Consider the following 13,362-nt stretch of genomic DNA (forward strand, 5'->3'; position numbering starts at 1 on the left):
AGATTTCAAACCTGGACTCTAATGTTCACTTTAACTTGTTTAGACTACATGGATCTGGAGTGACGTTATCCTACAGATATCACCAAGTGCTAGGCCCTGCACGGGGCAAACGAGGTGGAGATGTCCCTGACTGATTGGATGTATGGATAGGTGCGTGAGTGCGTGAATAGATGGATAAAAATAAATGATGGGGACATGGCAAGGAATAATGAGGGAAGCTGATGAAGAGGGGATGGAATGGGACCCTAAGTGAATCAAAGACTGAATTGAGGAAATAAACTAGGGAATGGAAAGGAGTGGGGGAGAATGAATGAATGAATAAAGGAATGAATGAATGCATGCATGCATGAATTAGAGGTTTTGAGGCTGGAGCGCCTGGCGGCTGGCGGGTGGGCAGACGGGCGGCTACTACACACAGTACGGTAGGCGCGGTCTGCTCCTCCTCAGGCCCCGCTCACGCCTCCCCCTCCCTCCCTCTCTTCCTCCTCGGTTGCCCGCCCGTCGGCCGCGCGGACCCCAGTCCCCCGCGGGCGGGCGGAGGAGGCGGCCGCCGCGCGCCGCTGCCCTCTCCCCGCCGCCGCCGCCGCCGCTCGGCGCGCCGCGATGCGCAGAGGGGCCGTGGCGCCCGGGGGCCGCTGCCGCCGCGCCGCACCATGAAGCTCCGCAACAAGGCGGCGGTGCTGCTCCTGCTCGCGCTGGCCGGGCTGCTGCTCGTGCTGCTGTCCCTGCGCGCCGGCCGCGCCGCACCCCCCGCGCCACTCGCGCGCCCCGCGTCTGCCCCGCCGCGCCGCCCAGCGCCGGCCCCCGCGCGCCTCCCCGGCCCCGGCGCCCTCCCGGGGGCCGGCCAGGGTGCTCGTCGGCGCCGGCCCCCGCGTCCGCGCCCCAGAGCCGGGCGTCGGGGCGCCGCGAGCCTGAAGAAGTTGTCAAGGTGAGTCGTGGCGGCTTCAGAATCCCGTCTGCGGACCCGGGTCTCCCTCCCTCCGCCCGTGTCAAGTCCAGGAGGCTTTGGGCTGGAGGGACAAACTCCAGGTTCACCCACGAGCTGCCCACTTCTATTTCTTACCCTGCTAGAAATGAACTGACTTCTTGGAGTCCTCTTAACAGCGCGGTGCTGATTATCACACACCTCTTTGAAAGAGAAGTGTCAGGCGAAGTGTTTGCATAGTACGTTTTTAACTGTCAGGGCAAAGCGTGTTTTTGCATTCTTGCAAACATGCGCCCTTTGTTTAATTTCTCAAAAGCCATCACGATGCTTTATCTAATTCTCATGTTTCACTGGAGATTTTTTTTTTTTTACCAAAAACTTAGATATGATTGAGTTGGAAAAGTTAGATGTTTACCCAGGAGTGGCTGTCTCTCATCGAACCTCGAATGGCCCTGTGCTTAGAACAGAAGAGGCACTCGACCTAAGTTTATTAAAAGAAAGTTTTCTCCTTGGGAGGAACGATGCGTGGCACGGGGAAGACAGAAGGGGGTTACCCTGCTTCTTCCCCTGTTTCAGACTCATGTACGGTCAGAGTCCCGCAAGGAAAACATCTTAGGCTTCGACATGAGGTTTGATATCCTCCTTCTGTACTCGAAGCTTAACCCGCCACAGCTTTTCGTCAGTGTTTCATCTTTGGCCTTGGGGTTGCTGGAACGCCTGCAGGTTAGGGATTTACGTTCATTTCCTTTGTTGTGGAGAGCTTTTTAACAATCCGCTTGTCTTGTAGCTGGTCTGTTTCCTCTACTCTTTCGAAGCTGTTGATGTTTCTAACTGGCAGTTGCAACGTCCACGTTTGCTAAGCTCCTTAATTACTCGAAAGGAGTGGAAGAATTCTTTTTGACCGTAATGACTAAATCTGGTTTGGCGCTTTTACTGTAAGAGAAAAGTCAGGAAACGTTAGTAAGTAGCTGTGTCAGCGTTTGTTTCTCTTCTGCCTGGTAATAAATGTACAGCTGGGTACGGACTAGTTTTAGGGAACCCCCCCTGGCAATGATCTATAGAATTGCTTTTAAGTATTTAGAACCATCTACAACATCTTATGAATGTATTCACTCTGTAAAATAAGGGTATTTCTGTTAGGAACTTAATAGGGTTTTCCCTCCTATGTACTGAAGTTTCTTGTAATGGATTCTATTACGATGTTATCAACACATTTGTTGTGATTTGTAAGTTGGTGGGACAATGTTAAAGATAATAATAATGGATGCCATTTATCATAGCTAACTTTTCACCAGGCATAGTGTTAAGGGCAGTACATTAACATAGTCATTGTTAACACTTAGGTTACATTTATTAACTACGCCATTAGCACCATAACCCTATGATGGTGCGTCTCATAAAGTGCTCTTTGAACCAGAAGCACCAGCATTACCTGGGGCTTTGTTAGAAATGCAGAGTCTCAGACCTCCCCTCCCCTCCTCATCCCTACCAAATCAGAAATCAGGAGGGTGAGGCCAGTCATCTGTGTTTTAACAAGCCCTCCTATTGTTTCTGAGCCACATCCAAACTTTGAGAGCCTGCTCTGTGATAAGTACTAAATAAGCACTAATATTATCCCCATTTTACAGATGAGGAAAATATTACACAAGGTTTAGCAATTTGTCCAAGGTTCATAGATAAGGATACAAATCCAGGCTGTCTGGTCCCAGGTTGAACCCTTCCCTGCTATGCAGACGTCATACACTAGGCTTGCCTGCATTTCATACTTTTACTGAAATTCTTCTAAAGAAACATCAGTTTTTGGGTTTTTTTTTTTTTTGAACTGTCTTCATTCTTCAAGGTGTTGGGAACATTGGGGCAGCATCTTCTTGTCTCTAGCTGAACAAATTGGCTCTGACTAGGGAGAGATCATGAACAGAATCCAAATGGATGTTTTAGGGAAGGATTATTTCCATGAGCCATTTTTCTTTTGAACATATCTCTTAGATTATCGTGGAAATCATGGCCAACACCAAGAATAAAGAACAAAATTTTCAAACTCAGGGAAGAGCGAGAAGCAAAAATGCCATCAGAAGTCACAGGCTTAAATGCATAAACATGAAAGTCTAGCATCCTCTGGAGAAGTTGACATTTTCAAGGACTTATGAATGTTTCTTTTGCTACCTGGACAGAAATGGCAACAGAAGATTCTGAGGCAGTAAGAGAGCAGGGGGACGATCTCTGCATGGACTTCTTTATTGCTTTCCTAATCCTGCCTGGGTTAAATTTTTGTGGTTTAGGAGGAATTTCATTTGAGGGAGGGAAAAGAAAGCCTCATGTTTTCAGAAAATGAGTGCTTTAATCTCTTGACGTGGCTCAAATCCAGAGGAGATGATGGCTATGTAAGCTCTCTTATCTCGGGCGTGGGGAGTCATCAGCAGGACGCGTGGAGCTGGATGAGACACAGACCACCACCTGCTGACCATCCGTAGACCGGGCTGCCTTGCTTCCCCTAGGGTCCTGCTGTAAGTGAACCCTGCCACGTCAGCGCAGGAAAACATGGCACTCTCCTTCCACATCTTGTTTTCATTTCGGAGAAGTTTCCAGGGACTTGCCTAGTTAGCAGGCAGACCCTCCAATTTTATAACTAGTCATTTGTATGCAATCTGTCCTGTGGTGGCCTCCCCTTTCTATAAATATGAAGCTGGGAGGTAAAGTCTGAGCTTTTAGGTCAAGGGTGGGATCTGAAAACGGACACCACACTGTAAGTAGTGGTTCCAGTGGACAAGAAAATGAAATCTTCCTTCTATTTTGGTTTATTGGTGATTTACACCTGGCTGACTTCCAAAAAAAATTTGAGACAACTTACAGTGAAAGACATATATACAATAAGGCCATTGAAATACTTATAAAAAATGAAAAGTCATAAAGAGTAGGGGGAAATAAGTACCTTTTGTCCAAAGCTAAGGCTGCAATTGTTATGAGGATTAAGTGTTAAATTTAGCTTAAGCTTCCTGGCAGCCATGTCAAAAAGGGAACCATAATGGACTCCCTTATTTTCTTTGAATGATAAGAGAAGTTTATCAAGAGATGTGATTTGTTTTTCATGGAACTGAATTCTAAAATGAGAATTTTACATTAGAATCAACTTTAGACTTCAGAAGACTATCTCTCCAGCTTGTTTCTGAAAACTCCTCTTTGAACCTATATACAGAAAAGGCAGTTTAATATAACTGCCCAATCAGCATAATATAAAAAAAGAATTTGGCATCTGGAGTCTAGAGAAGTGGGTTCTAGTCCTGAGCCATGTCACCTTAATTTCCTGCTCTGTAAAAATGAGTAAGTCAATCCAAAAATTGTCTAAGATCTCTTCCAGCTCTGACGTTTGATGGTCCTGTGATGAGATCATCAAGTTTAGCTGCAAAATCCCAACAAAGACTATTGCTTAGCCCTTTGTGCTGTCTCTTGCAAAATTATTCCATTTCTCATTTGTTGGCTCTAGCCTAGAACTCTTACCGATTACTCAATGTCGATCCTCTCCTGAACTTTATTCTTTTTCTTCTGTGTTAGCCTGGGTATTGCTGTTTTCTCTTAAAATCTGGTTTCTAAGGGAGACTTAGGCTACCTCTAAGCCCCTCTGTCATTTTCTTCCACAGTCATTCAGCAAATGTTTACTGCACATGTATTCTGGGCCAGGTACTCATTGTGCAGTGGTGAATGGAGTTGCTTTCCTCCCAGAATTTGGGGGAGGGGAGGAGGGGAGACAGTGCAGAAACACAGCACACACTTGGCAGCCTCCCCAGCTGCCCCAGTGAGAGGAAGCGTGCCTATTTGCTCATCAGGAGACAGCACTTCCTGCAGTTCCCTTTGGTCTCTGAGATAAGTCTTCTCAGCTCCCTGAATAAAGAAAGGGCTCACTAAAGAGGGACGATGTTGTAAAGCAGAATGCCAAGCTGGGGACCATCCTATAATTAGCTGGTAGCCCCAGAGCGCATTAAAGATCTCTAGGTCTCGGGGACCATCTGTGATATTTTGTCACTATGAGTCTTGACCCTAATCACTTTCTTTTTTGTTGGTCGGACCATGAGACCCCTCTTTCACCTTCACCACATTTCAGTTAGTAAACTCTACTGGTTTTGTCTCAAAATATAACCCCAATCCCACCATTTCACCACTTCCATGGTTACCACCAGGCTTCACACCTTAGTTTGGCACCTGGACACTGTCGCCCCTGACTATCTAGTTTGGGGTTTCTACTCTATTGCCCTCTACGGTCCATTTTCTGTGCAGCTGCTGGAATAATCTTAACTGTTTAGCCGAGATCCAGTCACTTTGCTGGTTCCAGTGACTCATTTCCCATCACACAGTATAAAACTCAATTTCTTAGTGTGGCCTTTGAACCCTTGCCTGGATCTCAACTCATTTACCTCTCTGAGCTTGTCCCCTCCCTCTCCCCACTTCCCTCACTCTGCTTCAGCCACACTGGCCTTCAGATACATTCATTCCTACCTCAGCACGGCTTACTTGCTCCTTGCTGGAATGTTCTTCGCTCACATCCTTGTGTGGCTAACTCCCTCACTTCTTTCAGGTCTGTGTTTTCTGACCCCCTCAGAGGGGGTCTTCCCAGCTGCCCTAGAAGAAAGGACCCTGCCCATCATCCTCTGCCTCCCTACCCTAGGATTTTTTTAAAAACTTTTTTTTTTACTGCATTTTAGTCATTTTACAATGTTGTGTCAAATTCCAGTGTAGAGCACAATTTTTCAGTTATACATGAACATGCATATATTCATTGTCACATTCTTTTTTTCGCTGTGCCTATCCTAGGATTTTTAATACCACTCATCATTATATGAAAATTCCACTGTGTTTGCTCCTCCCACCTTCATGCACACTTCATGTCTTCTTTAAATCATTGTACTGCAGGCCCCTAGAACAGAGATGATCTCACAGTAGGTACTCAAGAAATATTTGTCAAAGGACCTAATGAATGAATTCAGCACCCTCCTTATGCCAGCACTATGCTAAGACTTATATTATTAAATTGCATGTTATCTAATCTTCAGAACAATCCCACACCCTCTGGGAGAATAGTGAGGATCTTTAATAGTAACATCCTGACAAGAGAGGGAGTATTTTTCTTTTTAGTAGGTTTTACTTTTTAGAACACTTTTGAATTTATGGGAAAATTGGAAAGTAGATATTGCAGAGAGTTTCCATATACCCTGCAACCAGTTTCCTCTATGTTTAAAATCTTACACTTATAGACTTATTATAACTTATCAAGTAATAGTGATATATTATTACTAATATTTAGTCTATTAGGTTTCCTTAGTTTTTATCTAATGCTCTTTTTCTGTTCCAGGATTCTGTTCATGATACCAAATTACATTTAACTGTCATGTCTCTTTAAGCTCCTCTAGGCTTTGGCAGTTTCTCAGACTTTCCTCGTTTTCGATGACCTTGTGAGTTTTGAAGAGTGCTGGTCAGGTATTTTGTAAGATGCTCCACTATTGGAATGTGTCTGGCATTTTAATTGATGATGCTGGTGTTATAGGTTATTGGGAGGGAAACTGTAGGGTAAAGTGCTATTTTCATCACCTTATATCCAATGTACATACTGTTGAACTGGTTTCATGTTGGCCTTGGTCACCTGGCTGAGGGAGTGTTTGTCAGGTGTCTCCACTCTTAACTTTCCCCTCCTCACCTACTGTACACATTAGCAGAAAGTCACTGCACAGCCCACACTTAAGGGCTACAAAGTTCTGTTCTCCCTCCACGAAAGTGGAGTATCTCTGTATAAATTATTTGAAATTCTTCTGCATGGGAAATGTTTCTTCTCCTCCATTTATTGATTTATTCAGCCACAAACCAGTATGAACCCATAGATATTTATTTCATAGTTTGAGTTACGATCCAATATGACTATTTTGTTGCTGAAATTGTTCAGTTGTGGTCAGTAGTAGCTCTTTCAGTTGGCTGCTGTGCTCCTTTGACATACCCCCATCAATGTGCTTTTGGTTTTCATTTTCATCTTTGTTTTTCTGAGCACTTCCTTACTCTCTGGCACTACAAGATGCTCCGGGCTCATCTTGTAGATTTCCTGCTCCAGTCCTAGAATTGGCCATTTCTTCAAGGAACCCTGATTTCTCTTACTGGAATATGATTTTAAAAACCAAGATTTGAGCAAGGCATGCTTATGGGTGCTAGGGTGTCATTCCTTTTAGCTTTCACAGCTAACAGAGCAAAACATATACGTGTGTATACTAACCTGTGTACATACACATATCTATAAATATTTCCATATGTAACCATCTCTGTCTATGTAAAGTTAAACATGGGTTTATACTGATGTCTCCAACTGTAACCCATTACCAGATAGATCATTCTAGCCTCTTTTCCTTGCTTCTTTTGGAGAGGGAATGTTTATATTTGCCAGAAGCCCCAGCAAAGGTGTTCTCCCATCTCACTGGCTTGGTTAGTTTAATGCCTACAGTATGGATGAGGAAGTGGGAAGGAATAGAGGGGTGGGATGGGATCAGCTAATTGACATGAACCCAGAAAGGCCCACCCCTTGAGTTAGGGATGAGGCCAAGACCACCCAAACCACTGAGTTGGGGGGAGGGTGATGTAATAGATGTTGTGGCTGGCCCCTAACCTCTATTCTTTCACCCTTCCCCCAGTTTGTCAGTGGACTGTACCTCCAGGAAACCATCTGAGCCTGCCATGATAGTCCTATCCCTTTCATAGTGTAAACTTTGTATATCCAGGTCTAAGACATTCGATAATTTTGTTTCTCTGGCAACAGTTACTGGTCCACAGGTGTTACATGACCCAAGCTGGCCCAATCAGCCAGAAGGGAAGGACTTATTTTACATTACTGGACAAAAGACTTTATCTTCTAGATAGGAACAGAGAAATAAATAGTACCAGTTGTCACCATGATCCTTAGAGAACCAGCTGTGGCTGAAATCATCCCCACAGGCAGTAGAGTAGAGACCTTGAGGACCTGCTGAGTCCTGGGATGAACAAATCCAGAGACCTGCCCCATCTGGGGCCCACCTGTTCCATCCTCACTGGGGTTGAGGTTTCTGTTATTTTCATCCAAAATCCTCTTAAAAGAACCAGATGGTTCTTTAAATCAGAACCTGAGTGCTGCTGTTGGAGAGAAAGGGGAATGGTTGCAGGGGACACACAGGAAATGAGGGTCCGTTGTACCCTGGAGCAGCCATTCTGTGTACTTGACTGTGTCCCAGGCAGCAGATGATTCAGGGATAGATTTAAGAAGTCTGAGCCAAGTTAGAGACTTCTTAGGGGTTTTAAAAATTGGCATCAGAGACAGTATAAGAAACTATTTCTAGTGGCTGAAGCTAAAAGATACGAAATTCAGGAATTGGCAGCCATGTCTCAGCCAAGTGGGGAAAACTGGACCCAAGACTATGTGGAGGGATGAGAAGCAATGCAGGGCAGCTGGGGTAGGGGTAGGCCCTAGGGTTGTTCCCAAGGCCAGCTTCTGCCCTTGCCGGCTATGCTGTTCCATCCCTGTCCGAGCTTCCATAAATTGAGTTTCTGTCACTCACCACTGAAGAATTCTGACTGATTTGGATAAGTAGCACCTGGTTTTAGCACCTTTAGAAAGTTCAGAATATTGCAGCCATGTTGACACACATCCCCCTACAAACTCACAAGTGAGATTACTTGGAAGAAAATTTACGAACAGATTTGTTTTCCTTGGAAATACTTCTCTTCTTGTAATAATTCACTGTAAGAGAAAAAGAGATAAAGTTTTATGTTATATCTATTTTACCACCATTTAAAGTATTAAAGAAGAAGAAAAGAAGAGGCTTCAGTTGAAGACAGAATTCATTTTATGTTCCTCTTAAAATCTCCTCCAGCACTTGATTTATTTCATATTATGAAAGAGGAGTTTCTTGACATGATGCTCTTATTGGGATTCTGTAATTTTTTTTGTGTTTATATATTTTTATTGAAGTATAGTCAGCTTACAATGTTGTATCAATTTCTGATATACAGCATACTGTTTCAGTTGTACATGAACATACATATATTCATTTTCATATTTTTTTCACTATAAGTTACAAGATATTGAATATAGTTCCCTGTACAATACAGTATGAACTTGTTATTTATCCATTTTATATATATTAGTTAGTATCTGCAAATATCAAACTCCCAATTTATCCCTTCCCACCCTGGTAATCATAAGTTTGTTTTCTATGTCTGTGAGTCTGTTTCTGTTTTGTAAATAAGTTCGTTTGTCTTTTTTTTTTTTTTTTTTGGATTCCACGTGTGAGTGATATCATACGGTTTTTTTTTTTTTTCTTTCTGGCTTACTTCACTTAGAATGACAATCTCCAGGTCCATCCATGTTGCTGCAAATGGCATTATTTTATTCTTTTTTATGGCTGAGTAGTATTGCATTGTATAAATATACCACAACTTCTTTATCCTGTCATCTGTTGATGGACATTTAGGTTGTTTCCATGTCTTGGCTATTGTATATAGTGCTGCTGTGAACATTGGGGTGCATGTATCTTTTTGAATTAGAATTCCCTCCAGATATATATATATCCAGAAGTGGGATTGCTGGATCATATGGTAGGTCTATTTCTAGTTTTTTGAGAAATCTCCATGCTGTTTTCCATACTGGCTACACCAAACCACATTCTCACCAGCAGTGTAGGAGGATTCTCTTATAATCATGGCCATTCTGACTGGTTGAGGTGATACTTCATTGTAGTTTTGGTTTGCATTTCTCTAATAATTAGCAGTACTGAGCATTTTTTTCATGTTCCTATTGGCCATTTGTATGTCTTCACTGGAGAATTGCTTGTTTAGGTCTTCTGCCCATTTTTGGATTGGATTTTTTATTATTATTATTATTATTAAGTGGTATGAGATGTTTATATATTCTGGAAATTAAACTCTTACCAGTCTCATCTTTTGCAAATGTTTTCTCCCATTCTGTAGGTTGTCTTTTGTTTTGCTTTATGGTTTCCTTTGCTGTGTAAAAGCTTGTAAGTTTAATTGGGTCTGATTTGTTTATTTTTGCTTTTATTTCTATTGCCTGGGTAGAATGCCCTAGGAGAACACTGCTAAGATTTATGTCAGATAATGTTTTGCCTATGTTTTCTTCTAAGAGGTTTATAGTGTCTTGTCTTATGTTTAAGTGTTTAAGCCATTTTGTTTATTTTTGTGTATGGTGTGAGGGAGTGTTCTAACTTCACTGATTTACATGCTGCTATCCAGTTTTCCCAATACCACTTGCTGAAGAGAATGTCTTTTCTCCATTGTGTATTCTTGCCTCCTTTGTCAAAGATTAATAGAACAAAAGTTTGTGGGTTTATTTCTGGGCTCTCTATTCTATGTCATTAATTCATATTTCTGGTTTTATACCAAAACCATGCTGTTTTGATGACTATAGCTCTGTGGGATTCCATGACTTTTTGACAGTCAAGAATGACTATGATGTACTTGAGGGTTATGTTTTGATGCCCACCCATGCCCCCTTCCCCTGACCTCTTTTTGCAAAATGGAAGACTGTAATCTTCTGGTAAAAATTCATCATGGTACAATTTAGAATCCAAGCTTTACAGAAGTAAGAGACGATACAGAACACATAATCAAAGATGTGGTTTCCTTTTATAGGAGAGGAAACATGTCCAAAGAGCTAAAATAATACTGATGCACATAAAGCACCACACATAGGGCTAGCTCACAATGATCACTCAGCAAATGATTAGCTGTTCTGAATACTGTTACAGTCCATGGTTGCTTTGTTATTTAGGAACTGAATCCTAAGTAGATCCAGCTGACTGGCTGTGCGGCTTTGAATGAGTCAGGACTCCTCAGCCAATCTAGGCTTTCTCATAAGTTCAAGGAGGAAATGAAACAGTGCAAGTCAAATGCTGGCACAGCCCATGCAGCACGAGAAGCTCTCAGCCTGTGTTAGCAGTGGCCACGATGCGGAATCAGGCCGGCCTTTCGCTGGATTGTGTTCTGAGGAAATGATGACTCAGCTTCCATGTATACTGAATGCTGCCCCAACCCCAGTGTCCTGGTCCTCAATAAAAGCTGGAGGAATCGATGAGACAGGACCGTTTTCACTGCCTCTGGTAGAGCTGGGCGATGGTTCTGGGGGCTTTCAGCCCTGGAAGTCGGGCTATCTGTAGCTTTGATTTTTACTCAAGGGCAGGGAGCTTTTTCCCAGCTTAGAAAAGCAGAGAGTGAGTGAAGAGTTTGCGGGAATTAGGGCATGTCCTCAGGGACCAAAATGCAGAATTTTGTTCACAGACACTGCTCTTTAGGGGCCTGAGTCTCTGGTTGGCCTTGAAGCCTCACTCTGCATTTCCCTCCTCCCAGTTTTGTAGGAATTACTAGAACCCCCATCGTCTGACCACTGGTCCCAAAGTAACAAGCCTTAGTGTTCAAGTATCAAATTTTATCCTTCAGGAGGAGTGGGTTAACAAGATGTTAAAGTCTGAGAAGTTTAAAAAGTGCACAAAAACTTCATGTCTTAAAATAACAAGTTTTTTGTTTCTTTGCATAGCCCATTTTGGGCATACATAGAAAATATTTGGAGAAAAATGAAGGCTTCTGATGCATCTAAGTTAATATTTAATAATAATAAGGATGATAACTAATATTTAATGATGACTTAAAACACGCCCAGTGCTGTGTAAAGCACTTCACCGCATTATTTCATTTAATCTTCATAACAACATAAGAGGTGGGTACTGTTATTAGACAGGTCAGATTCTTCCAGTTGCATATGATAGAATCTCAGCTCATAGGCTTACATCACTTAATCATAAAAAGGGATTTACTAGCCCATAAAGCTGTGAAGTGCAAAGGAGAGAAAGCTTCAGTCACAGGGCTGCCCAGGATTTCTAACCATCTTGCCTTCGTCTTTGAGCTCGGCCTCCTTCTGTGTGGGCCACACTCTCAGGGAAGTTTTCTCCCTGTGAAAGTTCCAACAGGTCTGGGCTTTCGTCTTCCTCCTTCAGTTACCTTGAAGGAAAAGACTTCATCTAGCAAGAGTCCCAGGGCTGCCTCTGTTGCCCTGACTTGACTCACACGCACAGCCAGTCACTGATGGGCACAGCTGAGGGAGGATGATTCAGCCCCTCCCAAAACCTCATGGACTAAGAAGAACAGTGGTTTCCCCTAAAGGAAACTGAGGTGCTCTTACCAGAAACTCCTGGAAATGGATGCTAGTAAGAAATACCAGAACCAAAAGCAGATAGCCACTACAATCAATAAGCCCATTTTGCAGATGGGGAAACTGAGGGTTAGAGGTGGTTAAAGCATTTACCCACGATGAGACAGCCAAGTGGCCGACTTAGAATTTGAAGCCAGGTCCATGTGCATATAGAGCCTACAACCGCACTGTACTTGGGAACAAATCTTGAAATTTGAACTGTTTGATTGCTTTCTAGAATCTCTTTGAGGATGATTCCTTTAATAAAATCTGTTTTTTTGATTTGAAAATTGATCATATCTGTAAGGGAAAAACATTATAAAATTTTTATCCCATTCTTTAAGTGTTTATATATTTACATATTTATATATACACACACACATATATTAGGTATAATTCTAGAAGACGGTATACCAAAATGTTAACAGAGTTTATGAAACTGGGTGCCCCCCATTTGCTTGTCTGTATTTTATGTTTTTTTCTATGATGAAGATATGCATTATGTGTGTAGTTTACAAAACAAGTTAAAGTATATAAATTATCATAAAAACTAAAAATCCCTTATTGGCCTGAGGCGTAAGAGGTTGGAAATTAGTTGGGAAAATCATTTTTCCTCCCTTTAAAGTTGGTAAGTCGTACATGCTCTTTTTCTGGAAATGAGATAGAGCTGCCCATTTGCAGAACATGTAATCCTTGTACTTCTCCCTCATATGTCACCAGACATTTATTTCAAACTAGCACTGCTGGTTCATATTTTTAAAATCCCAATAACATCTTAATTTGAAAAGAAGAGGGAGATAGAGAAATAGAATCCTCTATGTGTCAGGAACAATCATAAGGGGAAAAATGAAATGAGAATTAGTCCAGGCAGCATCCCAGCATTTGGGAAGGAGAAGAATTATAAATGCAATTGTGCATGACCTCAGCTCGGGGTAAATGGATGGATTACGGAGGTAAGTTTGGTGCAGGTGTGCTGTGGGAGTCGCACCTGGCAAGGCTGTGGGAGGGGAGGCTGAAATCCAGTCCACACTCGAATCACTGAGTCAGGAGCTCTGAGTAGAGATAAAGGCTTCGTCTGTCTAGAGGGGATTCCTTTCCTAAGTCGTCTGTGACCCCAAATATAGCTTAATAAGTAAAAGGAGGGCCACAAGTACAATTCCCTGAGTTTGAATCCTTGCTCTGCTACTTACTAATCATAGAGCATGTGTCTGTGTACAGTGATGGCTCAAAGATGACACAC

At 42.6% G+C, this 13,362-nt stretch overlaps 1 protein-coding gene across 1 annotated transcript in view; it reads left to right on the forward strand.

The window, feature by feature from the left end:
* Positions 1–469: 469 nt before the first annotated feature.
* GXYLT2 (glucoside xylosyltransferase 2) overlaps positions 470–13,362 on the forward strand; it is a 72,182-nt gene continuing 59,289 nt past the window's right edge. Inside the window, exon 1 of the mRNA XM_031686302.2 lies at positions 470–928. Within this exon, the coding sequence (XP_031542162.2) occupies positions 654–928 (275 nt within the window). The 5' untranslated portion in view covers positions 470–653. The remainder of the gene's footprint in view (positions 929–13,362) is intronic.

The sequence above is a fragment of the Vicugna pacos genome, chromosome 17 (genome assembly GCF_048564905.1).
Source record: "Vicugna pacos chromosome 17, VicPac4, whole genome shotgun sequence".
Lineage (NCBI taxonomy): Eukaryota > Metazoa > Chordata > Mammalia > Artiodactyla > Camelidae > Vicugna > Vicugna pacos.